The following is a 26,594-nucleotide window of genomic DNA, read 5'->3' on the forward strand; positions in this document are numbered from 1 at the left end:
ACTTAACCAAAGTCTCAGTTTCCTCACCAATAAAGAAAGGAAGTTGGACTAGATCCCTATAAGCTATAAAATTCTATGATTCTTAAGAGATTTTATTAGGTAGGAGAAAGACACTGAAATAAATAACAAAGGAATAACTCATGTGGGAGAGGCACCTTGTCATGAATAAATGAGTAGAGTGAAGGAGTGTCTGTAATCCCACACTGATCCGTAAACCAGAGGGGACTCTGTCTTATTTCTCCTTTCACATAAAGTAAAGCCTCAATTCAGACTTTACCAAGTATTAATTTGTGATCAGTCAGACAGGTTCTGGAATAAAGCTTAACACTGTGGAGTCACTGAAAAAAGAAACTTGATAAGCAAATGAATAATGAAACAATTATTTTCAAGACCTTTAGAAATATTTAATTTCATGCAACCACTGAAACTGCAAATTGTTCTTAGTCATTATAAAAGACTCTTGGCTTTGTGTCTAGTTATTTCATACATTTAAAAATAATAAAGCTAAATTAAAAATATATATATTCTATTGACCATACTTTTCCAATATTCAGGCTAGCCTTCCCTTTTCTTACCAAGGTTTGCTTTTACCCAAAAGGTAAAATATATTTGAAGGGTACTTGTAGTCCAAAGAACTGTACATAAACAAAGTAAACAAAAATACACCTCTATTTGGATTCTCTCCAGAATTATCTCATATACTCTACAGCAATATATTTTCCTCTAAGCCAGTAAATGTCAAAAATTTTGTTGTCGTTCTACTTTCTCAAATTAAACTTAATCACTAGTCATTACATAAAACAGACAAAACAGCTAAATTTGTACACCAGAGATTCTGCAGTGTGCCAGGACCCACGTGCATGTGAAGAATGGGTTGCTGGATCGTAATGCACAGGTGTATATCCAAGTCCACTCAAGCTACTATCCAGGACCTTATGGGAGTTTCAGGAAGGGCACAAGGTCAGTTGTTCCAAGCTTATGGTATCCTACCCTAGAAGGCTGAGCTGCTGGTGAACTTTCTCACTAGCCCTCTAAATTGCTTGGGCATAAGGGCAGCAGCTTCCACATAACTGTGATCACATTAGAGATTGTTTGATATTCTTTTAGCTCTCTGAGAATAAAATACTAAAATACCAACTATAACACATAGTATATTGCTCTATTTTATGACATTTGACTTTCAAAGACATTTTTCAAAATTACATACTGTATGGGCCGGCCCGGTGGCGCACTGCTACAGTGCACCACTTGGGAGTGCGGCGGCGCTCCCGCTGAGGGTTCGGATCTCACATACAGACTGGTTCCCGCTCACTGGCTGAGCGAGGTGTGGGAGCAACACCAAGGGTTGCGATCCCGTTGCCGGTCCCGGTCCGGTACGGGCGCGACACTGAGGGTTGTGATCCGTTGCCGGACACGAAAAAAGACAAAAAAAAAAAAAAATTACATACTGTATTAAAATAATAATTATCCATGTCCTTATCACCCAACCCCAAGTAGTATATATTATTTCTATGTTACAAAAAGAAAAACTGAGACTCAGAGAGACTAAGTCACACAAGATCACAGAGTGACAGTGGAAAGTAAAGTTTCAATACAATTTTGTATAATCCCAAATCCATGCTATTTCTACTCCAACACACTGCCACTCAAAGATGACACAGAGTCTATCTTCAAAGAGCTCATAGGCCAGTACTCTATACAATTAATAAGGCAGAAAGTAAAGGGTATAATGTTGGCATAGTATACAACGAGAACATAATCATATATTCCTTGTGTAACAAAGCCAAAAAGATGTTTTTAAAAGGAAAATGTAAAGTGTCACAAGAAAGGCAAAGATTAGGTCAGAAAAAGAAAAGATTAAGAAAAACTGGAAAAGATATTTAGAAAAGATGATATTGATTAGGTCAGAAAAAGAAAAGNAAGTGTCACAAGAAAGGCAAAGATTAGGTCAGAAAAAGAAAAGATTAAGAAAAACTGGAAAAGATATTTAGAAAAGATGATATTTTAGGTGTCGAAAATAAATACGATTTTGACATCCAGAGGTGGGATGGGACATTTCAGGCAGGCAAAAGAACACGAACAAAGGCATACAGAAACAGAAAAGACAAGGCATACATATAGAACAGCAAATCACTAAGATTTGCTAAAGCAGTGTTTCCTACATTTCCCTGGTATAAATCCCAGGGGAATTCATTAAAAGTACAGCTTCCCAGTCCCCTCCCTTGGAAATTCTGACTCAATGTGTCTGAAATGGGGCCTAGGAATCTTAATTTTTAAAAAGTACCACAAATTATTTTTATCAGCAGGGAAGTTTAAGAAGTACTACGCTAACAGGCAGAGTTGGTGAAGGGGAGTCATGAAAGCAAAGGCTTGAATTAATAGACCAAGCAATTTGGCCTTCTTTCTATAGACAACAGAGAGTAACAGTAACACAGTAACACCTTAAGCTTCAGGAAGGCTACTCTGGTAGTTATGAGTGGAAGGCCAAAAAGAGAAGGGATGGGAGACCAGTCCATAGACTACCACAAAGCCCAGGCTAAGGATAATGAAGACCTGAACAAGGGTAGTAGCAAAATAAATGAAAAGGAAACAACAGATTCGAGATACATTTTGGATGAAAAATTGCTAGGACAGTGCAACTAACTGGTGGTACTGATAAAATAAGAAAAAAGTCAGGAACTGAGACCAGGGAATAGAAAGAAAAGTCACAAAACAGAGAGAAGTTTGGAGAAAAAAAGATAATGAGTTAAGACTTGACCAGTGCTTGGGTAACTAGTGAGATATTCAAATAGAGAGGTGTCCAGTAGGCAGCTGGAGAAAAGAAGAGTAAGCCAACCTAGAGGTATAGATGTGAGAGTCAGATATAAGTATTTCATGGTAATTTTATCACACAGCACCCCTATTAAAGAGTCAGATGAAAGAAATATGGTGACATAATACTAGGATAATAATATTCACTTGATAATGGACTATGGGTTGTAATTTTCTCGGCAGAGAGGATTTTACTTAGTCTTTCTAAACTGAAGTGTTTCTCAGGTTTAAAAGAAAAAATAAAGAGCAAACCAGCATTATCTGTGGTGGTATCCTTTCACGTTTTAATTTTATGGCAAATACGAATTGCTATTGGAGTATAAATTCACAATATTCAGTATAATTCAAACGTTATTTTTTCTACTTTGTATAATATAAAACAGAAGAAGGAAGATAAGAATTCAAACGTTATTTTTTCTACTTTGTATAATATAAAACAGAAGAAGGAAGATAAGCTTTGAATGTTTAACACATTCTGCTGTTACAAATAGAAAAAATTCAAACTAATTTCCCAGTAAAGTCAATCTCAAAGTAATTGTGAACAAAATTTATTTTAGACCAGTATTTAATTTCAACAAAAATACTGACCAAAAACCTCCTTTCTCCTACCCTTGCTCTCCAAGGCTGCTCTTCCTACTCTACACAACCCTATGGGACTTAAGAAAGGGCAGTGGGCCAATTGCACTGAGCATAGCTGCTGCCCACCACCCCCGTGCCCCCAGAATGCCAGCTACCAGAGAAACTTCTCACCAGCTTTTTAGATGGCTTGGACTTGAGAGAGAAAGCTTCTGTAGCATTCACAATCATATTAGAGACTTAAACAGCTGTAAAAACCAAAGTTCAAAATTCTGATTCCATCACCTCCAAATTATATGATCTTGCTCAAGCGATTTAACCCAAGTATTGATTTATCTTCAAAATAGGAATAATAACATCTATATCACATGGTTATGGAATAAATATGATAAAATAAATATTTAACACAGTTAGCAGATGAGAAAATAAATCATTATAATGCAGTATGATAAGTGCTTTGATGGCCATAGACAGATTATCATGGAACAAAATACCTAGCTCAGCCTGGGAGGGAGTTCAGTGGGAGAGGGAAGTGGTAGTGGTAGTGGAGCTAAATCTTAAAGGAAAAACAAAAGGTAGCCAAAGAAAGGAGAGAGCACACTCCAGGCAAAAGGAAAAACTGGGTAGGAGGACTATGGGGAAGGCATGGCACCTTCAGAAAACATTAGTGAAACAGAATCTGGCAATTCCCAGATCCGACATTTGTGGCTTTGTTCATTCACAAATACACCACCAGAATCATGACATATAGTAAATCTTTCATTCTGATGAAGCATACAGAAATCTTTCATTCTGAAGAGGTACAAATTTGAATCATAAACAATGCAAGACTAATGCATTGACATCTAAAGAAGATGACTCCTGAGATATTGAGATGCCAGAGTGACTGGTAATGTTAATAAGGATCAGGGAAAGGTTTCTGTGTAAAAATAAATTTAGTTTTGACATCTAAAGTAGAGACATTTGCTATAGCAATTTAGAATAAGGGACAAGAGTCCAGAAGAAATATTTGGCCTTATCTCCTAGAGTTTAGAATGTTGGTGTACAGGTAGATGATAATTGAATCCACAGTATCAAATAGATCACTCAAGGATTGTAAAGAGTAGAGAAAATTGTTAACAAAATATTTCTTATACACGCTCATTTTAATTTAGTTTTAATGTAAGAGGTGTAAGTAGAGTGCTTACTATGTGTCCAATATTAGCCTATCAAAACCATGCTCACCGATGAGGAAAGCACATGGATAAAGAAGTAAAGACAACGGTAACGATAATGTGCTTTTAAGTCAATGTTATTGTTAGTGTTGGTAAGAAATAGGTGACTATGTTAAGCAAGTAAAGCAATGCAGAGTTTCAATTACTACAATAAAGACTTTGAACCTAATCCTTTAGGTCTCGGTGTTTGCTAATTTTTAAGAATGATGGCATATCAGAACTTTTGGAAGTAAAAACCCTTGAAGATGATTTTCTTGAGGTATACATACTAGAATCACTGCTCTAACTAATGGGAAGAAACTGTAGGTGTTTCAGCAATGAGTACTCAGATGAAAGTGATTACTGAGGAAAACCACACTTAAAAGCCCATGGGAAGGACTGGTGTAGTCAAAGGCCAGGCGGCAATGCATAATCCAAAGACATAGCTTTTATATATCTTTGGGTTATACATTTCCAGCTATAGCTACTTACTGATTATCAGACTTTGAGAAAATTAAAACCTATCTATACCTGAATTTATTTATGAGTAAAATGAGGATAATAACACCTATCTCAAAGGGCTGTGATAAGAACTAATAAAATGAATAAAATATATGTAATTAACATTAAAAAGAATATGAGTTTTGGTCTGTGACTATTTATTATTATAATGATAATAATTATCATTATCATCTAGTAAACCAATTAAACAAATAGTAATTAAAATCTGAATCATAAAGTTGAACCATTCAAATAACCTCATCTAGTTCTGATTTTTAAAAAAGCCAAGATTAAAAATAAATATTTAAATACCACAATTTTTGGACAGCAATCACCTAAGAAGCTGCATATATTATTGACCACAAATCATTTTACAAATCAAGTCAATGAACACTTACTGAGTGTACATATAAAAACATGCTGGGCTGGGTACAGCATGAGATATAAAAAGGAGTAACATATAGACCTTAATCTCTTTTCTAATTCAGAACAAAAGGCAAATTAGGGATTACCTGACTCACTCGATTTACTTCCTCTTCTTCTTCCTCAGCTTCCTCTCCAAATGAAAGTAAACTAAAATTTCTAGGGAAAAAAAGGAAGAAAAAAGAAAAATTAGAAGAAAAAATTAAACAAACTTATAAATATCCTACTTTCGAAGCAACAGAAAAATTAATAAGAAGAAATACATTCTGACTGTTTTTAAAAAACAGTATTACTTATTATTCGTCAGAAGTATACTAAGGGCCTGTATTTTCAGCATAATACTAAGGGTTTGGCCTCAGACCGCCAGTGTTTCATATATTATACTAAACCAATGACCAAAAATCCATCCTGAGCATTACCGTTAAATATACTGAGTCAAGCATGAAGGAAATTAAGATTTTTAACATTTATCAAAACTGGTAGCAAAATGAAGATTTTGGAAAAACTAATAAACATATAGCCCTGATAGCACTGTAAATGGGAAGCAATTAATCTAGTATTTGGCAAAATATATCTCAATATTTTAAAATTAATAAGGTGCACAAAATTGTCAGACCAAAAAAATATAAGCAATAAGCTTAACTAAAATAGCTCATATAGAAAAAAACTTTTTCCTTTGATCCTTCAAGCTAAAGAAATCCCAAGTAGAACAAATAACGTTATCAAAATTCTCTCTCAAATATTGGAAAAATTAAAGATTTTGCAACAAAAGAGGATTTTTTTTCCCCAAAATCTAGATGCAAGCAATGACTACATCGTCACTAACACATTTGCTATAAATGAAAACAAAACACAAAAAACATCTTTTGTTATCAAGATAAATCACAGTGATAAAAAACTGTGTATGAATAAAGTGACAGTCATCTAGAGATAAATTAGTCAAAATAGGGACTGGCTAGTTAACTCAGTTGGTTAGAGCATGGTGCTGATAATACCAACCTCCTGTACTGGCCAGCCACACAAAAAAAAAAAACAAAAATAAAACCCCCCAAAAAACCCCCAAACAAAACAAAAACAAAAAACCAGTAAAAACAAATGAATCAAAGAATAAAATAAAAATCAAATACACAGTTGTAGAAAAAGTTATTTTGCCACAAGGCATCAAGTGCTTATTAAAGTGTCTGGCTCATGTCTGACAGTTTATGAAAGCAACTTACTGATTTTATAGGATATCAAGGAAAGAAACTAATATGTATTGAACACCTACACTATTGGGTATTTTCACAAACCCCTTCTTTTTAATCTTCACAAAACCAGGTGTTGTACTTATCATAATCTCCATTTTGTAAGATGAAACAACTGAAGCTCAGAAAGACTAGCAAATTTTGCTTCTTATTAACTGGGCTTGGCAGGGTATACCTAGAATTACCTGAATCTAAAACTTATAAGTACAATAAAATCCCTAATAAGGATGCTACAATTCAGTAAAAACATTGAAATCTAATTCTGTGCTATTTTCACAAAACAGAAAATATTAATAATGTAAAGAGCATTGTCACAAAATAATGAAATTTATTTTAAAAATAAATATCTGTCTTTTGGAAAACTATCTTCAGGAAATATTCTAGAATACTGAATAAAGCAGCTTTATGTTTAAAAATATTTATAAGATTATTTCTAAAGTACCAAAAAGAGGAGGGAAAAGGTTTAATAAATTTATGCAATCACACAGTCACTAAAATATTCTTTATACTTTTCTCTACTTCCAAATTCTTTATACTAAGTGAGTATAAATGAGTACTAATTTAAAAACAAGCAAAAAACAATAGTTTCACAACAACTTGTTTATGTAAATAATTGATATAATGATCATAAAATATTTATCTATTTATTAACAGACTTCTGAGAAGTCTGAGACAATACTTTTTTGGCTTAAGTTACATACTACATGTGAATATAAAAATGATCATTTAAAAATAAAAACATACACTTAGACTTCTAATATCTCCCTGGTTCAAATTGACCTTTCCCTTGCTAGTAAGCAATTACAAAAAGAAATAAAGTAAACTAAATAAATTAGTGTCACTTTTCAAGCTGAAGAAAAATCTTTCTACTATGATTACTTTGTGCCTTTTGGTTTCAATTTCTTTACTTCCTCCTCTGGTTTCTCTTTTTTTGGCTTTTTAATTTCCCTTGGAATGATGTCATCAAAAGGATTAAACAAAACCTATAAAAAGAAACATTTTGAAAAAATTATTGCATATTTTAAATTTCACAAAAAATTAAAAGTAATACTTAATTGCATTAACAAGTGTCTACATTTTTCCCCACATAAACATTATTAGAATAGTGATATATATATACTACACAAAGTGCTTCCACTTACACGACCTCAGTGGCTTCTCCCAATAATCCTATGCACTATTAAGTAAGGAATATTTTACCCCTTTATTAAAAAAAAAAGAAAAATATTTAAGAAAACTTAAATAACACATAGGAAGAGAGACAAACTCAGGTTTTTTGACTCCAAATCAAATGCTCATAAGGACTTATGAAGTTACTTCTTTGGGCCAAATAAACCTAATTCCTCTAACTTATGAGTCAAGCTTTTAATTCATCTTTGAATTCAAAATTTTTAGTTAAAAAAAGTTCTTAATCAGAAATTGTGCCTAAATAAAATTAAAGAATAAATCTGAATTATGATGTTAATTAGGTATAAAGCCTTTATCAAACTTTTTAAAAATACAAATAATTGATTTGACTTAAATGACAACTTAAGTGCTGTATCTCCTAATAATCATGCTCCTACCTCACAACTTTTTATTTTGTGTGGATTATGTGGTCTTTCTTCATCACCAATGTCTACTTCTGTCAGTCGTAGCATGTTATATACCGTATCCCCTGTAACCTATCAAATAAAAATATAAAATGTAATTGCAAATTATTGCATTCATCCTTTAAATTAAGGGGAGACTTTTGAAAATACCTTTTAAATAATTAAAAGGAAATTTCATATTATTACATAAAAGCACATCCATTAAATAATGCAAATAAAGCAACTTCACCATAAGGGAAAAAAGTGCAGATAGAGTTCAATACCTCAATAAGCATTTTGGGAAATTCCTAATATATACTTAATATCAATTCCCAATATATACTTAATATCAGTTTTTATTAAAAATAAAAATATAATGCCAAATAACCTCCTACTGAATTACAACTTTTCACTGAAACATCATAAACAAAACAATAACAATAGCCACGTGGTAAGTGCTTTGAAGACATTAACTCATTTAATCCTCACAAATATTCTAGAAGTAGGAGCTCTCACTACGCTCTTTCTACAGATAAGAAAATCGAGGCTAAAAGAAGTTATAGAGCCAACAGCGATGGCCCTCCTAACTTCTAACTACCATACTATCCATTGTCTCTAATGTGTAAGTTATATAATATCAATTGTAAAAATCAATGCATAATGACAACTGAAATCTCATTTTATTTTACACTCCTATTTTAAAAAAATTATAGGGGGAAAAAATGTATAAATATCATACAACCTGTGCTTCAGTAGCTCAAAAGACTATATTTCCCAAAACCTCATATTGTTAAGTGTTAGGCAATATATTACATTTAATGATTTTAGTATAACTCCTTTTATTCAACAATTCTCAGGAGTTTTAAAACAGCACCAGGTTTCCAATTGTACTAAATTTGCTTTTTCCATTTCATCATCACAAAATCCAGTTTTGCCTAGGATATGGGGCAACAATTCTTACTAAACCAGCAGAGGGAGCTGATACACTAGAGATGTCTAATATGCCTAAGACCTAAAATATACAGGGATAGATTTATGAGAAGGGTGAAGAGTGAGAGAAGAAAACTTTTAGAATCCCCTTTTAAAGTGAATTGTTGAAAATTCTACCGAAAGGACATTCCCTAATATGACATTAAATGTTAGCAAGATTAAATAGGTACTATTCAAAATAATATTTCCAGTAAAAGGTTTTAGTGTCAATACAACTTACATTTTTAACTTAAGAGAATTCATCATTAATAAAAAAAATTTTAAACTACTAAATATTGTCACCTAGATGTCTTTCTAAAAATATAAAAACATTATTGACTGAGTGGTATAGTAGCTAATACCATTAGTATGGTTTCAAAGAAAGAAAACATTAAAATCAAAACTACATGACTGATTTAAAACACACAAAAATGAATTCAGGTGGTCCCTCACAGTTCATTATAACACCAATATATTCCATCACTTTTGAAAATGATAAATAAATATTCTAGGGAATATTTTTATGAAGGCAGCTCTTAGGTAAGTTGATCATAAGTATCATAGGAGCCTAAGGAATAACATAAAAACTGGGCCGGCCGGTGGCTCACTTGGGAGGGTGTTGTGCAGATAACACCAAGGCCATGGATTCGGATCCCTATATAGCGATGGCCAGTTTGCTCACCTGGGAGAGCATGGTGCTAACACCACCAAGTAAGGTGTTAAGGTCCCCTTACAGGTCACCATTATATAGGGATTATTTAAAAAAAAAAAAAAAAAAAAGGAATAACATAAAAAAAAAAACAACCCACCAAACCATAGGTTTAAGATAACTGGACACTAACCTTTCCAAAGATGGTATGTTTATTGTTAAGTTCATCTGCGCGACCCAGTGTAAAGAAAAACTGACTGCCATTATCATGAGGACCAGCATTTGCCATGGCGACCAGTCCTCTCCGATTAAAACGCAACCGTGAATGAAATTCATCCTGAAACATAAAAAAGATTTAGTGAATATCTTCAGTTAGAAAATCCTTTATATTCAGTCACTTATTCAGCTTACCAGCAAGGTCCCACACGACTTCTAATAAAAAACACTGAAGTTCTATTTAACTGATTTTCAAAGTATAATCAAATCCAATATTTACTATTCTTGAAGTGCTATTAAACTTGAATTCACTATCCTGTATTTTCTAAATATACTTAGCCACAAACACAATTAATTTTGTGGAAAGCTGCCTACTTACACATCCAAGAAGGGTACTCAAAATGGAATGAATTTGTAAAAATCATTTCCCTATTCTCATCCCTCAAAGTCATCTAAGCTTTTAAAATCTTCTATTTCTCCAAGAAAACCACCTTAGGACCATTTCAGAGTCTTCAACTATTGCTCCTCCTCATCCCATTCTAAATGTCATGAAACAATTGCTTTCTTCTTGTTTTTTAATTCGAGGAATAAACTATGATTGTGTTATGTGATTTTATAGTGTTCTTGGAAGTCCTAGGATGAATCTTCTCTGAACTGGCACTGATCCCATTTGCCAGTTTTTAAAAGAGGAGGAGAAAGGCTTTATAAGGCGGTTTTCATGCTATGATGGGGTACTTAACATTTATGGGGGTACTTCAAAAAGTTCATGGAAAGATTCATATTATCTTTCAATTCTATTTTTCCACAAACTTTTTGTACTATCCTCGTACATTAATCTCTTAGTTAATAGAATTTCCACCCAGACTTGATACGGGACTCATTTATAATGCAGTCACATTATATAATTAATGCTTTTCACAAAGGAAGTTATCTTTCTTTAATAAATTATTCTCAGAGATCTGAAGTCAACGGATCATAACTCTGTATACTGTATTAAAAATAACCTAATTGAAAAACTTAACAAGATAACTGTATTACTTGAAAATAGTGAGGTATAAAATCTCAAGTTAGGAAGGAATTGTCAAAAGGGCTATTCTGTTACATTAGATAATAGAATAAAGGAATGGCTCCTATTAGATGGAGGCTCTAAAATCTTGAGACACGTCACATTGGTAAAATACTAAATAGTCTAACAGTGACATCTGAGAGTTTTTTATAGTCATTTCACATTTTCTAAGGCCATTATCATCTAGAAATTAAAGCAAACTGTTCAAGTATTTTTCTCAAGAATCACACAGTGACCTAGTAAAAGATGAAGGAAAACTCTAAACACTCTATCCCATTAGTATTAATATGAAATTTTTAAAAACTCCCATATTTTAAGAGCTATTGATGTTTACTCATTCAAAGAACATGACATTAGTCCTATGAGATTAATAAGTGACAACTTCTAGATTTTTTTGCACTCACTGGTTTTCTTATTATCTGAACTGTAACATTAACTCTGGTTCTTCTTAGATCTATGTTAGCAGTTAAGAAATCACTGACCTATTCTTGATTAATATATCTTTTTCTAACATTTTTAATGTTGCTTTTTTCTTCTGTTCTCCTTGTTATTTTCCATTGTGGCATGCATTTTGTGCTGCAGAAACCTACTGTGTACAATTTAGAGTAAATTCTGCAATGGACTGAACTATGTCCTCTTTAAATTCATATATTGAAGTCCTAACATCCAATGTGACTGTATTTGGGCTATAAAGAGGTAATAAAGGTTATAAGGTTGAATGAAGTCATAAGGGTGGGGCCTTAATCCAATCGAACTGGTGTCCTTATAAAAAGAGAAAGAGATACCTAAACTCTCTCTCTCTCCCCCAGGTGAGGATATTGGAAAAGGCAGTCATCTGCAAGCCAGGAAGGTAGATCTCACCAGGAATCAAAATGGCAGAAAACTCGATCTTGGACTTCCTAGCCTCCAGAACTGTGAAAAATAAATTTCTGTGTTTAAGCCACCCAGTCTGTGGGTTTTGTTATAGCACCGTGAGCAGACTACAGATTCCATTATAGTATTTAAATAAAATGTATTAAAATAGGACAGGATATGCAAATGTTCTAAAAATATTTTACATTTACAGAGATGCAGAGATTAGACACAGTTAGGCATCAGGAAATATGCTTTATAGGCTTCTTTCTGAATCACATTTTTTTCATTACTACCTTTAACTCCACCTGAATTCAATCTAACATAAAAGCTTGAGATAAGTCAACTTAGAACGCTTGACAGGGTAAGTATTGCTCTTATTCCTATATAATCCTAAATATGTGACACACATCTGATTTTGTATACTAATATGAAATGTTTTTCTTCTTGTGGAACACAATAATTTTCAATTAAGAAATCTGAGCTGACTTGGAAAGAATAATAATAATAATAATAATAATTAATTATAATTCAGTCTTACTTTGAATGGGGCTCCATAGATAGACTCTCCACCAGCCCCTGTGCCAGTAGGATCTCCCCCTTGGACTATAAAACCAGGTACAACTCTATGAAAAATGGTGTTGTCATAATAACCTGAAAAAAATGCAAAATAATTTATCAATGTCTAAAACTAAGTATACCTATACTTATCAGAGCTAATACAACTAGAGTCACAAGATTTATTTTCTAGACTGTTAAATAGGCTCCCAAACCAAAACCTTTTCTTCCCTACTTATAAAATATATACTTTTCAAAACAGCACACATTTCTACAAAAACATGGTTGTTGTTGCTTTGTTTTTATTTCCAAGATTCTCTCAAACTCTCAATTATTGTTCTCAAAATAAAAAGTAGAGAGTTTTGGTATAGATCAGTGGTTCTCAACTTGCGGGAGGAGGAGCAGCATTTTTATGTTCTAGTGGACATTTGACAATGTCTGGAAATATTTTTGGTTATCACAACTGGGGGATACTACTGGCATCTACTGGGTAGAGGGTAGGGATACTGCTAAACATCCTACGATGATGAGCCCAAAGGAAATGAGCCCAAAATGTCCACAGTGCCAAGGCTGAGAAACCCTGGTAGAGATGAATACCTTATTTCCTACTTCTTCCTCTTCTCCACATACAAAATTAATTTATTAATACACCAACAATATATAAACCCACAATATATCAAAATTACTTATTGATTATAGGTCTGGCACCATCAATGTACTCTTCTCAAGAAACTTTCAATAAATAAATTAAATAATATATACTTGAGTCTAATTAGCCTCTCAGTTTGCTAAACAATGGAAACATATTTATATATAAATATATAACTTGGAGGTCATAAACATGCAGGAGAAATCATTTGTAATCTCCTATAGTATTTATTATCTGGAACCTAGAATTACTAGGGAGACTTCATAGGGGAGAAAGAAGTTAACTTGGGTATGACAGCGTATGGCATCTCAGTGAGGGGAAGCATAAACAAAGAACTTGGTGGGGGACAAGAATTAGGGCTTGACTGAGTAAGAGAGTTTACATTAAGAAGTGGTAACAATAACCAATATGCATAAGAAAAGATGCTCAACCTCATCAGTCATTAGGGAAATGCAAATCAAAACCACAATGAGATGTTACTTCACACCCTCTGGGATGGCTATCAACAAGAAACATTAAAATAACAAGTGTTAGTGAGGATATTAAAAAATTGGGACTCTCATACATTGCTGGTGGGAATGTAAAATGGTGTAAAAAGTTACACAAAGAATTACCATATAATCCAGCAATTCCACTTCTAAAAAACATGTATATATATATCTCCAAAATAATTGAAAACCGTAACTCAAACAAGTTATTTGTGCACAAATGTTCACAGAAGCACTATTCACAGGTGAAAACAACTCAAATGTCCATTAATGGATGAGTGGATAAGTAAAATGTGGTATATATATGTGTGTGTGTGTATATATATACACACACACAAACACACATGCAATGGAATATTTACTCAGCCATACAAAGGAATGAAGTACTGATACATGCTACAACATAGATGAACCTCAAAAACATGCTGACTGAAAGAAATCAGACACAAAAGGTCACATATTATATGATTCCATTTGTATGAAATATCAAGAATAGGTAAATCTATAGAAATGGAAAACGGTGGTTGCTGAGGACCTGGGGGGTAGGGAACTGGGAAGCAACTACTTAATGGGTACAGAGTTTTCTTTTGGGGTGATAGAATGTTTGTAACTACCTGGAGGTGCTGGTTAAGCAACATAGTCAATGCACTAAATGCCACTGATTTGTACACTTTAAAATGATTAGCTTTAAGTTATATAAATTTCACCTCAGTTTTTTTTTTTTAAATCCTTTAAGTGAAAGAAAAGTAATTATTTTATCTCACTGACGGTAGCTTTGTACTTACATTAGTCAGTTAAGTACAAGAAGAAAATGTATGCAGAATATATTACGTTGATTGTTTTATTTATTGAAAGTTTCTTACTGGGGGGGCGGGGGGAAGAAGATATAACAACTACAATTATTTGAAATTGATACGACAAGCAAACAGAAAGGACATTGTTGGGTGGGAGGGAGGAGAGGGAGGAGGGAGGGAGGTTTTGGTAAGGGGCAACAATAATCAACCACAATGTATATCGACAAAATAAAATTTAAAAAATAAATTAAAAAAAAAAAGTTTCTTGAAGAGAGTATATTGATAGTGCTATACCTATAATCAATAAGTAATATTGATATGTTGTGGGTTTGTATACTGTCCCTCCTTTTATCAGTGGGTTTGTATTCTGTCCCTCCTTTTATCAGTTTTGCTTTCCATGGTTTCAGTCACTGCTGTCAACTGCAGAATGAAAATATTAAATGAAAAATTCCAGAAATAAACAATTCATGTTTTAAATTGCATGCCATTCTCATTAGCATGATGAAATCATGCTCAGTCACACTCCATCCTGCCCAGAATGTGAATCATCCCTTTGTCCAGAGGATCCATGCTATAGACACTACCACCCATTAGTCACTTAGTAGCCATCTGGGTTATCAGGTTGACTGTCACAGTATGGCAGTGCTTGTGTTCAAGTAAACCTTATTTTACTTAATAATGGCCCCAAAGCATAAGTGTAGTGATGTTGGTATATTGTTACAATTGTTCTATTTTATTATTAGTTATTGTTGTTAATCTCTCACTGTGCCTAATTTATAAATTAAACTTCATCATAGGTATGTATGTTGGGGAAAAAACCACTACATACAGTTTCAGCATCCACTGGGGGACTTGGAATGTATCCCCTGCAGATAAGGAGTGGGGGGATTTACTGTCTACCTAAAGGAAGTACTGAATAAACCAAATCTATTATTATTGTTGTTGTAAAAACAAACAAATAACAAGCAGCAAGAGTAGGTTGAGGTGGAGCCAGTTATTGAGTGTGGTCATAATTCAATCATATGGTGAGAGCTGCAAAGCAGAAAGATGGAAAAAATATAGTTCTTTGAGGACTTCGCTGAGCTGCAGAACACCACATTTCTTGTCAGTCAGGGTGATAAGTGTCTTTATTATTTAAATAATTTTGAATTTAGTCTTCCGTTACTTGCAACTGAATACAAACTAATTCATCCAATGAAAAATATTTATCAAGTACCTACAGTGGCCAGGAATTGTACTGATAAAATTATTGACATAATTCACAAAGTACCTGTTATAGTGGTCTGCAGGCACCCTCATAATTATTTACATTTGCAAGTATAACTGGATATAAAATCCATATTGAAAAAGATGTAATCTGTAATCTAAGAACTGAATTCAGTACATTGGAAAAAGCAGAAATAAAGGCCAACTGATTTTTTTTCAGTTCCTTCTTTCAGTGAAGAACTGTTGGATTATATTCACAAGAGCTCCCCAGTGTGGACAAGTTCCCTCTGGTTACAGATAGAAACTGTAAAAATCAGAAGTCTAAAAGTGTCTCTCCAATATCCCTAAGTAACCATTTTCTCAGTTAGACTAACACTGTATGTAGCAGTCAGGAGTTCTAAGTCTTGACTCTTATTAGCTGTACAACATTAAACTCAATTTTCTCAGTATAAAACTAATAATATAAATTAACTTACAGTGTTGTTCTGAAGATTAAATAATATAATGTGAAAGCGACCTATAAATTTTCAAGTTCAAAAAAATGTGAGGTCAAACTTTAATATTTTCACTCAAATTCTACAAATTCATACTTGAATTTGAATACAAAACATACCCTGGTATATACTGTATATCATAAAATGAAAAAATTCCTTTAGATCCATAATATACAGTCAATCAACATTTTTTAAGCACATAATCAGAACTGCTTTTCCAAAAGATCATTCAAACTCCCAGTATGAAGAATAGATTGGTAGGAGACAGGATTGGAGGGAGGGGGGAAGGAGCAAGAGCAAATGAGAGAGAGAGAGAGACAGAGAAGGAGAGAGCACAGCACAAGTTCAACTATTGTCCCAAGAGTCAAAACGAAACATGACTATGGTTTACCCTGAGATGCACAGATTCAATAACTCTTTAGGAAGCAAGATCTATGTATGTAAGACCTAGATATACATATTACATGTGAGGGAAGGGGGACATGAAAGGTCTTCCTTACTTGTTTTCAGAAATTTTAAAATTACACCATTCAATCTCCTTTTCCTATTTCCCATTAAGTCCTTCAGTGATGTTGGATTTTTATTTTAAGGTTTTCTTTATGATTTTCCTAATTATACTCATGTTGGATGCATAAAATTGTTAAAATACTATATATAAATGAGTAGGAATTTTCTATAATCTCTACACCATAATATTGTATTCTGTTATGCCTGGAATTTCCAATTTCCACAAATTTTCCATATCCACTATTTCTACTTCCTTATAATTTATTAATAATCACTGTTGAAGTATGCATTTATAGTTGTCTTTATAACTTACGATGCACTATAACAAATTTTGCTGCTTGCAATAACATTTATTTGATTTTCTACTTAAATTTCTATCCATTATCCTTATAAGTACTCGGAAGAAAGAAGCCTTATTATTTCATTATGCATTTCATAACGTCCTCCTAAATGTTTTCCATTATTGAGAAAAGAAACTTAAATGTATCTCAAATATGAAACAAAGTTCCTATTTGATTGCTGTGATTCTTGTATTTGTCATTACAGTTTTTATTTCTGTTGTACAATGTATGGACATTATGATATATTTTGGCTAATTATACTTCCAATGGAAGTACATACAGGAACTTCTATTTGCATTTTTAAATCAGTTACATGTGTTTCTTCTTCCAGAATCTTGCTTTGTGTTTAATTTTGTATATATTATCATTTATAATATTTCATCTATAACTCATTTTGTGATCAGTCTGCCTATTTACTTCAGCCTCTCTGGTATTTTTTTAAACAGTTTTGTGAAGAAATTTTTTTTAACTTACAGCATATTAATATATACTTATGTTTGTCACTTCTAAAGATTATTAAACTAAATAAAAGACGTAGGGGAAAAAAGATAACTGATGAAGCATGGATCATAAAGAGACAAGGCTGAAGTAAAATAAAGTAAAAACATTTTATTTTTTTTACCTACTTCTCTTTGTGCTAGCCAATTTGTTTCACAGACCTAAAATTTTATTCCTTGATAACACTTCAGAAGAACTAATTAAATTATCAAAGCTAACAAGCTTTTCTTTCCTTCCCTTACATATTTTTTACCCTACTTTTAAAACTGACAATTTCTTTAAATCCACTCATTTTAAATGTTTGCCTAACTGTAGTGCAAAGACATAAGATGCATGATTAAGTCTTACACTTGTAAATCTTTTGGTTTTATAAAGGCCTTGAACCTCCCTTTAATTGTGAACACCATTTTAGTTGAAGCAGTATCTGAGGCTATGCTCCCACTTCCTCATGTTTTATTCATTGGCTTTTTTACATTCTAGAAACCATGCTTTTTTTAAATTTAATATTGACATAAGTGTTACAAGATCTAGAAGTATAATACTTTAGGTAAAAACTACTAAAAATGGGGTTCTTTGAACTATATTTTTAAAACCTTGACTTTACTCATTTAGGAGTATCTTTATATCAACTGGTCTTCTCAGGCTTCTTGTTAGCCTTTCCAATAATAATTCTATATCTCAGTTGTTCAATTAAGGGAATTGCTCTGGTTATTTTTCTTATTATTTCTTGATTCCTTTTTCTTTCTCCTTGTATTCTTGTAAATAGGGGAATAATTATTTGTTGTTGTAATCGAGTTGCATCATCACCCAATTTAAGAACCTCATTTCTTCTTCACTGTCATATTGTATCCAGAAGTTTTTTGTTTCTTCCTTTCACCTGGTCACGGATTGCAATTTACCATTCATTCTTTCTAATGTTTTTGTAATTTCACTCTCCTCCTGTAAAATTTGAGCTTTTGATTCTTCAAAACTTCTTACCAGAAACAAGTCTGACTTTTCAGTGTCTCCTATGTTTCTCAGCTTTGTTGACAGTTATTTGAAGCCTCTCTGACCACACGACCGGTCTGACTACTTCCTGCCTGCCTGCCATAGCAATTATTAATAATGGTCTTTGCAGATGTCTTTTTTCTTTTTCTTTTTTAGCAGTTTTTTTTTTTTTTTGGTCTAAGTATTTTTTATTCCTTAAATCTACTTGTCTAATTATCTATTTTGAGAGCTCTCACTATACTATAAACACCTTGCTTCTGACCCAAAATGCCTGTCTCTGATACCCTGAATAACGTATCTGAAAATCAGATATTATTTAGAAGGACAATAATTTGCCACCACTGGAGATATTCAAAACCATATGCAATAGTAGTCTAGAAGCCAACAAGAAGCTCTAAAAATGTTAGGAATGTTTACTTCCCTAAGAGAATACTGCAGGGAAAAACACTGAAGTGGATGTATAATTCTGCAAAGATTTTTAAAAAAGGAAAATAGTCATTTTATGATTCAAATCTAAAGCTAGAGACATTGATAATAACATCACTGAATACTAGATGGAAGATTTTGTAAAGAAAGTGGAATTATGAACAGACATTTAAAAATGGGTAGACTTGAACAGTAGAAAAGGGAAAAGAAAGCATACTCCAAAAAGGATAATCAGTATGAGGATAAGTGTAAATAAAAGTGGAAGTGGGAAGAATATTCAAGAAATAATGATAATGGTCAACTGAAACTACACAGTTCGTGCAATAAAAAAAAAGTTGGAAAGCTAGGAAGCCAAGCTGCCTCTGGATCAAATACCAAATGAATAAGAAGGAAAAGATATAAAAGATGAAAAGAGAGGAAAACTACTTGCGTAGATGAAAGTCTAGGGAAGAAACTGGTAAATTAGGTTTTATACTGGCTTAGTTGTAGCTTGCGGGGGAAGGTTCCAGTAGAAAAGTCCACTAGGCAATTACATATGTAAATCAGTGCTGAGAAGTGAAGAAATGTCTGGAGTTCTAAGTTGACAGGTCGTTTGGATGCAAGTAGTAACTGAGGAGTGAAGACAACAGAGAACTAGGGACAATCTTAGGGAATACCTATATTTAGAGAATGAAAGAAGTAGAAGATAGCAAAGGAGACCAGAAAGGATCAAAGCATTATTTGTTGACATAATTTCTCCATTAAAAGTACACAGATTTATTTTGGAGAAAGCTTTTATTTCCTTTCTCTATTTCCTGACACATAGTTCAACATCATGTCACTCATATCAATGCCTATCACTAATTACCACTATTTAACACCAGTCATCAATGTTGTGAAAAAATCACTGCAGTTTATTTTTAAGTTAACAAAAATTTCTCCTACAGAATAAAACTCAAGAGTTATAATTACCTTCCAAACAAAGCTGAATGAAATTTCTGCAAGCTTTAGGAGCTTCTTTTGACCACAACTCTATGTCAATATCTCCAGCTGTAGTTTTCAATAAAACCTATAGAAAGAATCATTAGAGAGAATCATCATTATGTTAAATTATCATTTTGCTTGATAATCAGTTGAATGGGAGCTCAACTTGTAGAATTCTCTAGTGAGTTTTCAATTTTAAAAGAAATATTAGAAACTTTGCTTGGCTTTTGTTGTTATACTTAACAAAATGTCAAATATTCACTACAACTCATTGTACATTTAGGTCTTTAAACACATCATTTTCAGAAAAAGTTTAAGATTTAAGAAAAAATAGCACATACCTATTTAATCACAGAAAAAACCTCTTTCATTTAAAAACTGATAATGCAAACTTATTATAATTAAAAGTTTCCCATTGCATCATTTTCAATAAAATTGGTGTAGCAAATTAAGAAATTAAATAACAATAAACCCATTAAATTGTGACACTATAAGATTTTTACAATACCCTTTTGCTCTACCTTCTCATTTTAAATCATGCAAAGGAACACTCATAATCTAATTATGGGTTGTAACTTACTAAAGTGATATGTCCTTTGATAGCCTTCATTCCACCAGCTCATGACAGCAGTTAGTCACTGGTGGAACCAGCTATCTTGTAACAACCAGAACCCTTACTGACACAGGAGGAAACAGCTTCTAACTGTCTTATTAATAACCTCAAATAACTAGAAGAATATTAGGCTCTAAATTTGAGTATTGTGGCACAGCAGGGGTCCAATTTTTCCAGTATCACTTTTTCTCTTTTTTCCTTCAGTGTACCAAAGTACATCAGTGTCAGTAATTTGTGACAATCATTTAGAATGCTCTTGCAAATAACAAGTATGCAGTTAACTATTCCAAAACATGAGGTGATTCTCATGGGAAGTCAGCATCGTTTTGTGCCACACTTTTTATTTTCTAAAACTCCTTTACTTAATTTTCACAAGTTTACTTTTTTGGAATTGGAGGAATCTTTAAAACCATTCATTTAAGCCCCTGGGCATCATATGGATGCCCCAGAGAAGTTGTAAATTGACCCTGAGTCAGAAAGCTTGTTAATAGCAAAGCAGGAGGAATAGCATTTATCTCCTCCCTCCCACAAAATGCATTTTCGCTACAGCTGCCTTTCAATTTGTTTCATAAGCCCAGATAATATTGCCATAAATTTATATAACATTGATGAATTAATTGTATCTCTTTGGGCTTTTACTGGCTACATAATTCTCCTATAACTACTCTTCAATAATAATGGGGGTGGGAGAGGTGAAAATACATGTTGTGGTAGATTTAAAAATGTTTTCCTCAACTCTTAAAGAAATATAAAAGGATTAGAAATACAAATGTGCTTGATTTCCTCAATTCATTACACTTCCTCTACAAAAAGAAGGGAACATTTATTGAATGTCTTCAATGTGTCAGCTTCTGTGCCAGACACTACATATCTTATACCATTTAATCCTCACCTACAAGTTAGGTGTCATTACTCCCATTTCACTTTTGAAGAAACAGAAACTCAGATAAAGTAACTTTATCCAAGGTCTCATAGTGAATGACTTAAACCAAAGGCTGTCTGGCTGGCTACAAAGCCTATGCTTTTTCTATATCATCATACTGCCTCCACAAAGTTCTTTGTATATTTTATACAATACTGGCAAAATAGTCCATCAAGCTCTAGGGCCCTGCCATATGTCTCAAAAGAAATCCCCAGGTTGCTCTGGTTACAATTGATTTGAATAGAGAAGAAAGTCTAAATCAAAAGCAATCATATATTGGCTGAACAAAAGCAAGGCCTTCTGACTTGGCTTGGCAAGAAACACTGCCCAAAGAATACTCCATACTGGATGGTGACAATCCAAAAAGAGACACTCCATATTGGATGGTGACAATCCAACACAACTTGATTCTCACTCTCCAACTGGGAAGTATACACTTGGGATACAAAATGAGAGGCTGGATAACTTCCCCCACCTCAGAATGCATCTGGAACACTATGCAACATCTTCTGATGTTCCATGAGGCCTGATGTACATCCCATTCTTAAAGTATAGTATACTTAGACAATGTCCTGTCCTATCTGTTATCCCCTTGTATACTTGAACTAAAGCACTGTTGTTAAAGGGAATCTAGACATACCTTTTTTTTTTTTTTTTTTTTTGCAACCCTAAGGCAATGGTCTCTGAACTTTTTCTAAGTGTGCATCCCTATTAGCAAAAAATTTTAAAAAAGGGTGGGGAGTAGAAGAGAAGTAAGGGCTTGGAGCACACACACTCAAAATATGTATATTTCAATAAACATAGTACTATCTTGCTCTAGTATGTATATGATAGAGTTTGAATGTATTGTCCTCCCAGAACTCATGGAAATCTGATCTCCAATGTGGCAGTGTGGGTCATGTGGGCGGATCCCTCATGAATGGATTAATGTTCTCCCTGGGGGAGGCGGGGCCAGAGTGAGATCTCACTCTATTAGTTCCCATGAGACCTGGTTGTTTAAAAGACCCTGGCACCTTCTCTCTCTCTCTCTCTCTTGCTTCCTCTCACCATGTGATCTGCTTTTACCTGCCAGCTGCCTGCTATTTTCTGCCATGAGTAGAAGCAGCCTTAGGCCTGCATCAGACACAGCTGTCCCAGAATCATAAGCCAAATAAACCTCTGTTCTGTATAAATTACCCAGTCTCAGGTATTCTGTTGTAGCAACACAAAATGGGCTAATACAGTATATTATAAAAGAGTCACACAAAATAAGAATTTTAAAGGATTACATAAAAATAGTATCTTAAAATATTCTTATTTTAGTTTTAATGCTACAATGAACATTTTTATAACAGCTTGACTGAGATATAGTCCATGTATCAAACATTTCACCCTTTAAAAGTTTACAATTCGGTGGTTTTAGTATATTCACAGAGTTGTGCAACTACAACCACTATCTAATTCCAGAACATTTTATCACCCCCCCAAAAAAACTCTGTATCCATTAGCAGCCACTCCCCATTTTTCCGCTATCACTACTCCTTTGCAACCACTAATCTACTTTCTGTCTGTATGGATTTGCCTTTTGGACATAAATGGAATCATATAATACGTGGCCTTTCGTGCCTCGGTTCTTCACTTAGCATAATGCTGCTTTCAAATTATAGAGGTCTGTCCTCTTGTTCTATATACTTAGTTTCTAAATGTCTTGAAAATCTCAATGGCTTTATACTCTCACTGATAAAAATTTCAAGATGCAATATATATTTAAGGCAAAGTTTACCATTAATAATAATAAACAGAAATCCATACTTCATATTATCTTCAAAACAATTTTTAATTTTCTGTCAGATTTCCCATGCTGAGACTACAATGCTTCCATTTTCTTATGATTTGCTTATGTTTACATTATTAATATTATCTTCAATGTAAAATTTGTGAGGCCTGGTTTAGTTTATCTATATACCATAGTCTATAAATCCATTTAGCTAGTCATTAAGAAAAATTACATCATTGACTTGTCTGATGGCAGTGAGTTATCAGAACTTTTAACACTAGTGTCATTAAAGTTGGTATACAACTCCCCCCTGCTAAATTTGACTGGCTCAAAAAAAAAAAAAGAAAGAAAAATTACATCATTGACTTGTCTGATGGCAGTGAGTTATCAGAACTTTTAACACTAGTGTCATTAAAGTTGGTATACAACTCCCCCCTGCTAAATTTGACTGGCTCAAAAAAAAAAAAAGAAAGAAAAATTACATCATTGACTTGTCTGATGGCAGTGAGTTATCAGAACTTTTAACACTAGTGTCATTAAAGTTGGTATACAACTCCCCACTGCTAAATTTGACTGGCTCAAAAAAAAAAAAAGAAAGAAAAATTACATCATGACGCAAAGAAAAAGTGATGCAAAAAAAGTGACTGAATGAGTATCTTATCTTTTTAATATGTTTTTTATATATAATAAGGGTCTTGGTATATATATAAAATATTGCATTTAAACAAATAAAGGAGAAAACAAACGAAAACATTTTGATTTTCTCCCTGCACCCCATGGATGATTGTGCACACCCCCTGAAGTATGCACTCACTGGTTTAGAAAGCACTTCTCTGAAGAACAAACTAATCTACATCATCCCTCCCTCCAAACTAATGTATATCATCCCTCTGCAGTCAGGTTGCCCAAATTCAAATACTGACTCTTCCATTTGCTAGCTTTGTTATCATGTTTGGGCATGATACCTAATATCTCTGGGACTCAATTTCCTTATCTAAAAATAGGGATAATAATACACCTTCATACGTTTGTTGTGAGGACAAAATGAACTATTATACATAGACTGCCTAGAACAGTTCCTGACAAATACTGTGCTCAAAAAATGATAGCCATTACTATTCTAATTATTGTTCGTATACAATTGTTGTAAAAAGCATGCATATATGGTTGGGCCACCTTGCTCACCAGGGTTTCTTAGTCTTTTCACTGGTAATCTACTGAATTAATAAGGATGGTAGGTACATGACTCCTTCCTCCTTTAGCCAACCATTTCCTTTGGCTATCACTACTTTGTCAGGCCTTGGTGGCTCTTTTTCTTAAAGCTCACAAATAAGACAACACTTCAATAATATCATGTTTCTTAATAATGATATATTAATAAACAATTTAGATTAAGTGATGATAATATGTGGAAATCTCATTTTCAGTGAGTTACCTTTTATGCTTAAGAAAGTTTCTAACAAGTGCTACATTTCTGTGCCTCATCTTTAGGGGCTAGGATGATAGCATAACACAGCAAAACATAGCAAATTTATAGACAGCAGCTAGAGTTAACAACTGGTATCATATGTCAATTACTTCCCAAGTTGATACTTTACTCTTTGAAGGGAGGAATTTTGTCCCATTTATTCTGAATATCTCTGTATCCTTTCAGTTCCTAATGAGCCATTAGACAGTAAAGGCACTAAACAAACGTTCATTGAGCAGACTTGTTATTATATCTGCCATAAATTCTTGCCAGGCTAAAATTCTTGCCATGCTCTCTATGGTACAGAACTTTGAAGCTGCAATGTCTTCAAACAGCCTTATGCTGGGAAAAGTCCCTGGGCCCTGCCTTGTGTTCTCCTTCAGCCCCTTTCTGTGCAGAAGAAAGAGAGTATTCATCAAAATTTGTAATTACACATTTATTTGCATGATTATTTCTTAACGTATATGTCACTCAACTGACTCCACAATAACATGGATGATGATGGTTTTTCTTTCCACTATAGATTCGTATTATTGTTTGATTCTACTTTTCCACAAACTTTTTAAAGTACTTTCATATTCCTAAAACCTAGCATAGAACCTGACATGGGCTAGGTGCTCAATAAATATTGGTTGAATCAATGATCTCTTATTCAGGAATGTATCCTTGTTAAAGCTTTTCATCTATATGACCATGTCAAATCTTCCCCTAGAGTAAAGAAACTAAGTCTGCCCTTGACCAGAAGCAGTATAACCTTGAACTCACTGATGCTTAATACTTCTCAGAAGCTAAGATAAATGAAGTCTTAATAATCCATCCATTCACTTATCCAGTACATATCTGAACTCCTTCTACCATTTGTCAAGCGTTATTTCAGATGCTTGTTTCTGCCCTCATGGTGTTGGCATTCTATGTGGGAAAGGGTGAAGGGAAGATACAATAAACAAATAAATAATATTACAGAAAAAACTAAAGAGGATAAGGGAGCCAGGGGATACTGGGATGCAAGGCATGATTAAGGTTTGCTATTTCATAGAAAGCAGATAAGAAAGGCCTCTATTCTAAGGTTGACATTTGAACAGGTAAAACAGCATGCTAGAGAGAGGAATAGCAGGTGTGAAGGCCCTGTCTGGCATTATGGGCAATCTATTCAATCTCTACCAGTGTTTATCAACTGGGGGTGATAGCACCCTCAAGAAACATTTGGAATATGAGTGGATAGGCATTTTGGGTTTTCACAATGATGTGAAGTGAGAGTGGAGTATAGGGAGGAAATGCTAACTTACAATGCCAGGAGAAGTTCAAACAAAGAATGGAAAGAACTGTACTGTACTGACCAAAATACCCACTAAAACTTTTGCTGAAAATCACAGCATTTTTGTTTTTGCTTTCAAATTGCCCTCATTACAGCACCAAATATAGATAAATAAAAGATTGTATATTTATGATAGAATCATGCAACAGAATTCTATTTTAGGTAAATTTAGTTGATCTTAATTCACTATATACTTTCACTTCCACTATTTTCTCTATTATGCAGGTTCATCACAGTTCATATGTGATACAGACTAGGCTCAGTTCAAGAATTCAGGTGACACTCACTACTGACTCTTGCCTCATACTGTATATGAACACCTTGGACAGGAGTTAACATACATTGGCCATCAAGCAATCAAAGAATCATTCTCCCATTCTAATGTGGTAACATTCCCTATTCCCCATTTTCTCTGACTGACAATCATCTCATGTTTCAAGACCAGCTCAAGAGATATCTTCTACCTGAGGCTTTTTTCCCCATTTTCCCAATTGCTCACTCTTAAGTACTGCCATAGCAATACGTTCCCCTCTCCACA

At 33.6% G+C, this 26,594-nt stretch overlaps 1 protein-coding gene across 2 annotated transcripts in view; it reads right to left on the bottom strand.

Moving 5' to 3' along the window:
* Window positions 1-26,594, bottom strand: part of CWC27 (CWC27 spliceosome-associated protein homolog (S. cerevisiae)) — a 229,612-nt gene that overhangs the window by 202,285 nt on the left and 733 nt on the right. For both annotated transcript variants that reach the window (XM_008578320.1, XM_008578319.1), the window contains exons 2-7: window positions 19,971-20,067; window positions 12,613-12,725; window positions 10,131-10,274; window positions 8,314-8,412; window positions 7,628-7,731; window positions 5,594-5,663 (exon numbers count right to left, since the gene is read on the bottom strand). In XM_008578320.1, coding sequence (XP_008576542.1) covers window positions 5,594-5,663; window positions 7,628-7,731; window positions 8,314-8,412; window positions 10,131-10,274; window positions 12,613-12,725; window positions 19,971-20,067 — 627 coding nt within the window. The remainder of the gene's footprint in view (window positions 1-5,593; window positions 5,664-7,627; window positions 7,732-8,313; window positions 8,413-10,130; window positions 10,275-12,612; window positions 12,726-19,970; window positions 20,068-26,594) is intronic.

The sequence above is a fragment of the Galeopterus variegatus genome, unplaced genomic scaffold (genome assembly GCF_000696425.1).
Source record: "Galeopterus variegatus unplaced genomic scaffold, G_variegatus-3.0.2 Scaffold1661, whole genome shotgun sequence".
NCBI lineage: Eukaryota > Metazoa > Chordata > Mammalia > Dermoptera > Cynocephalidae > Galeopterus > Galeopterus variegatus.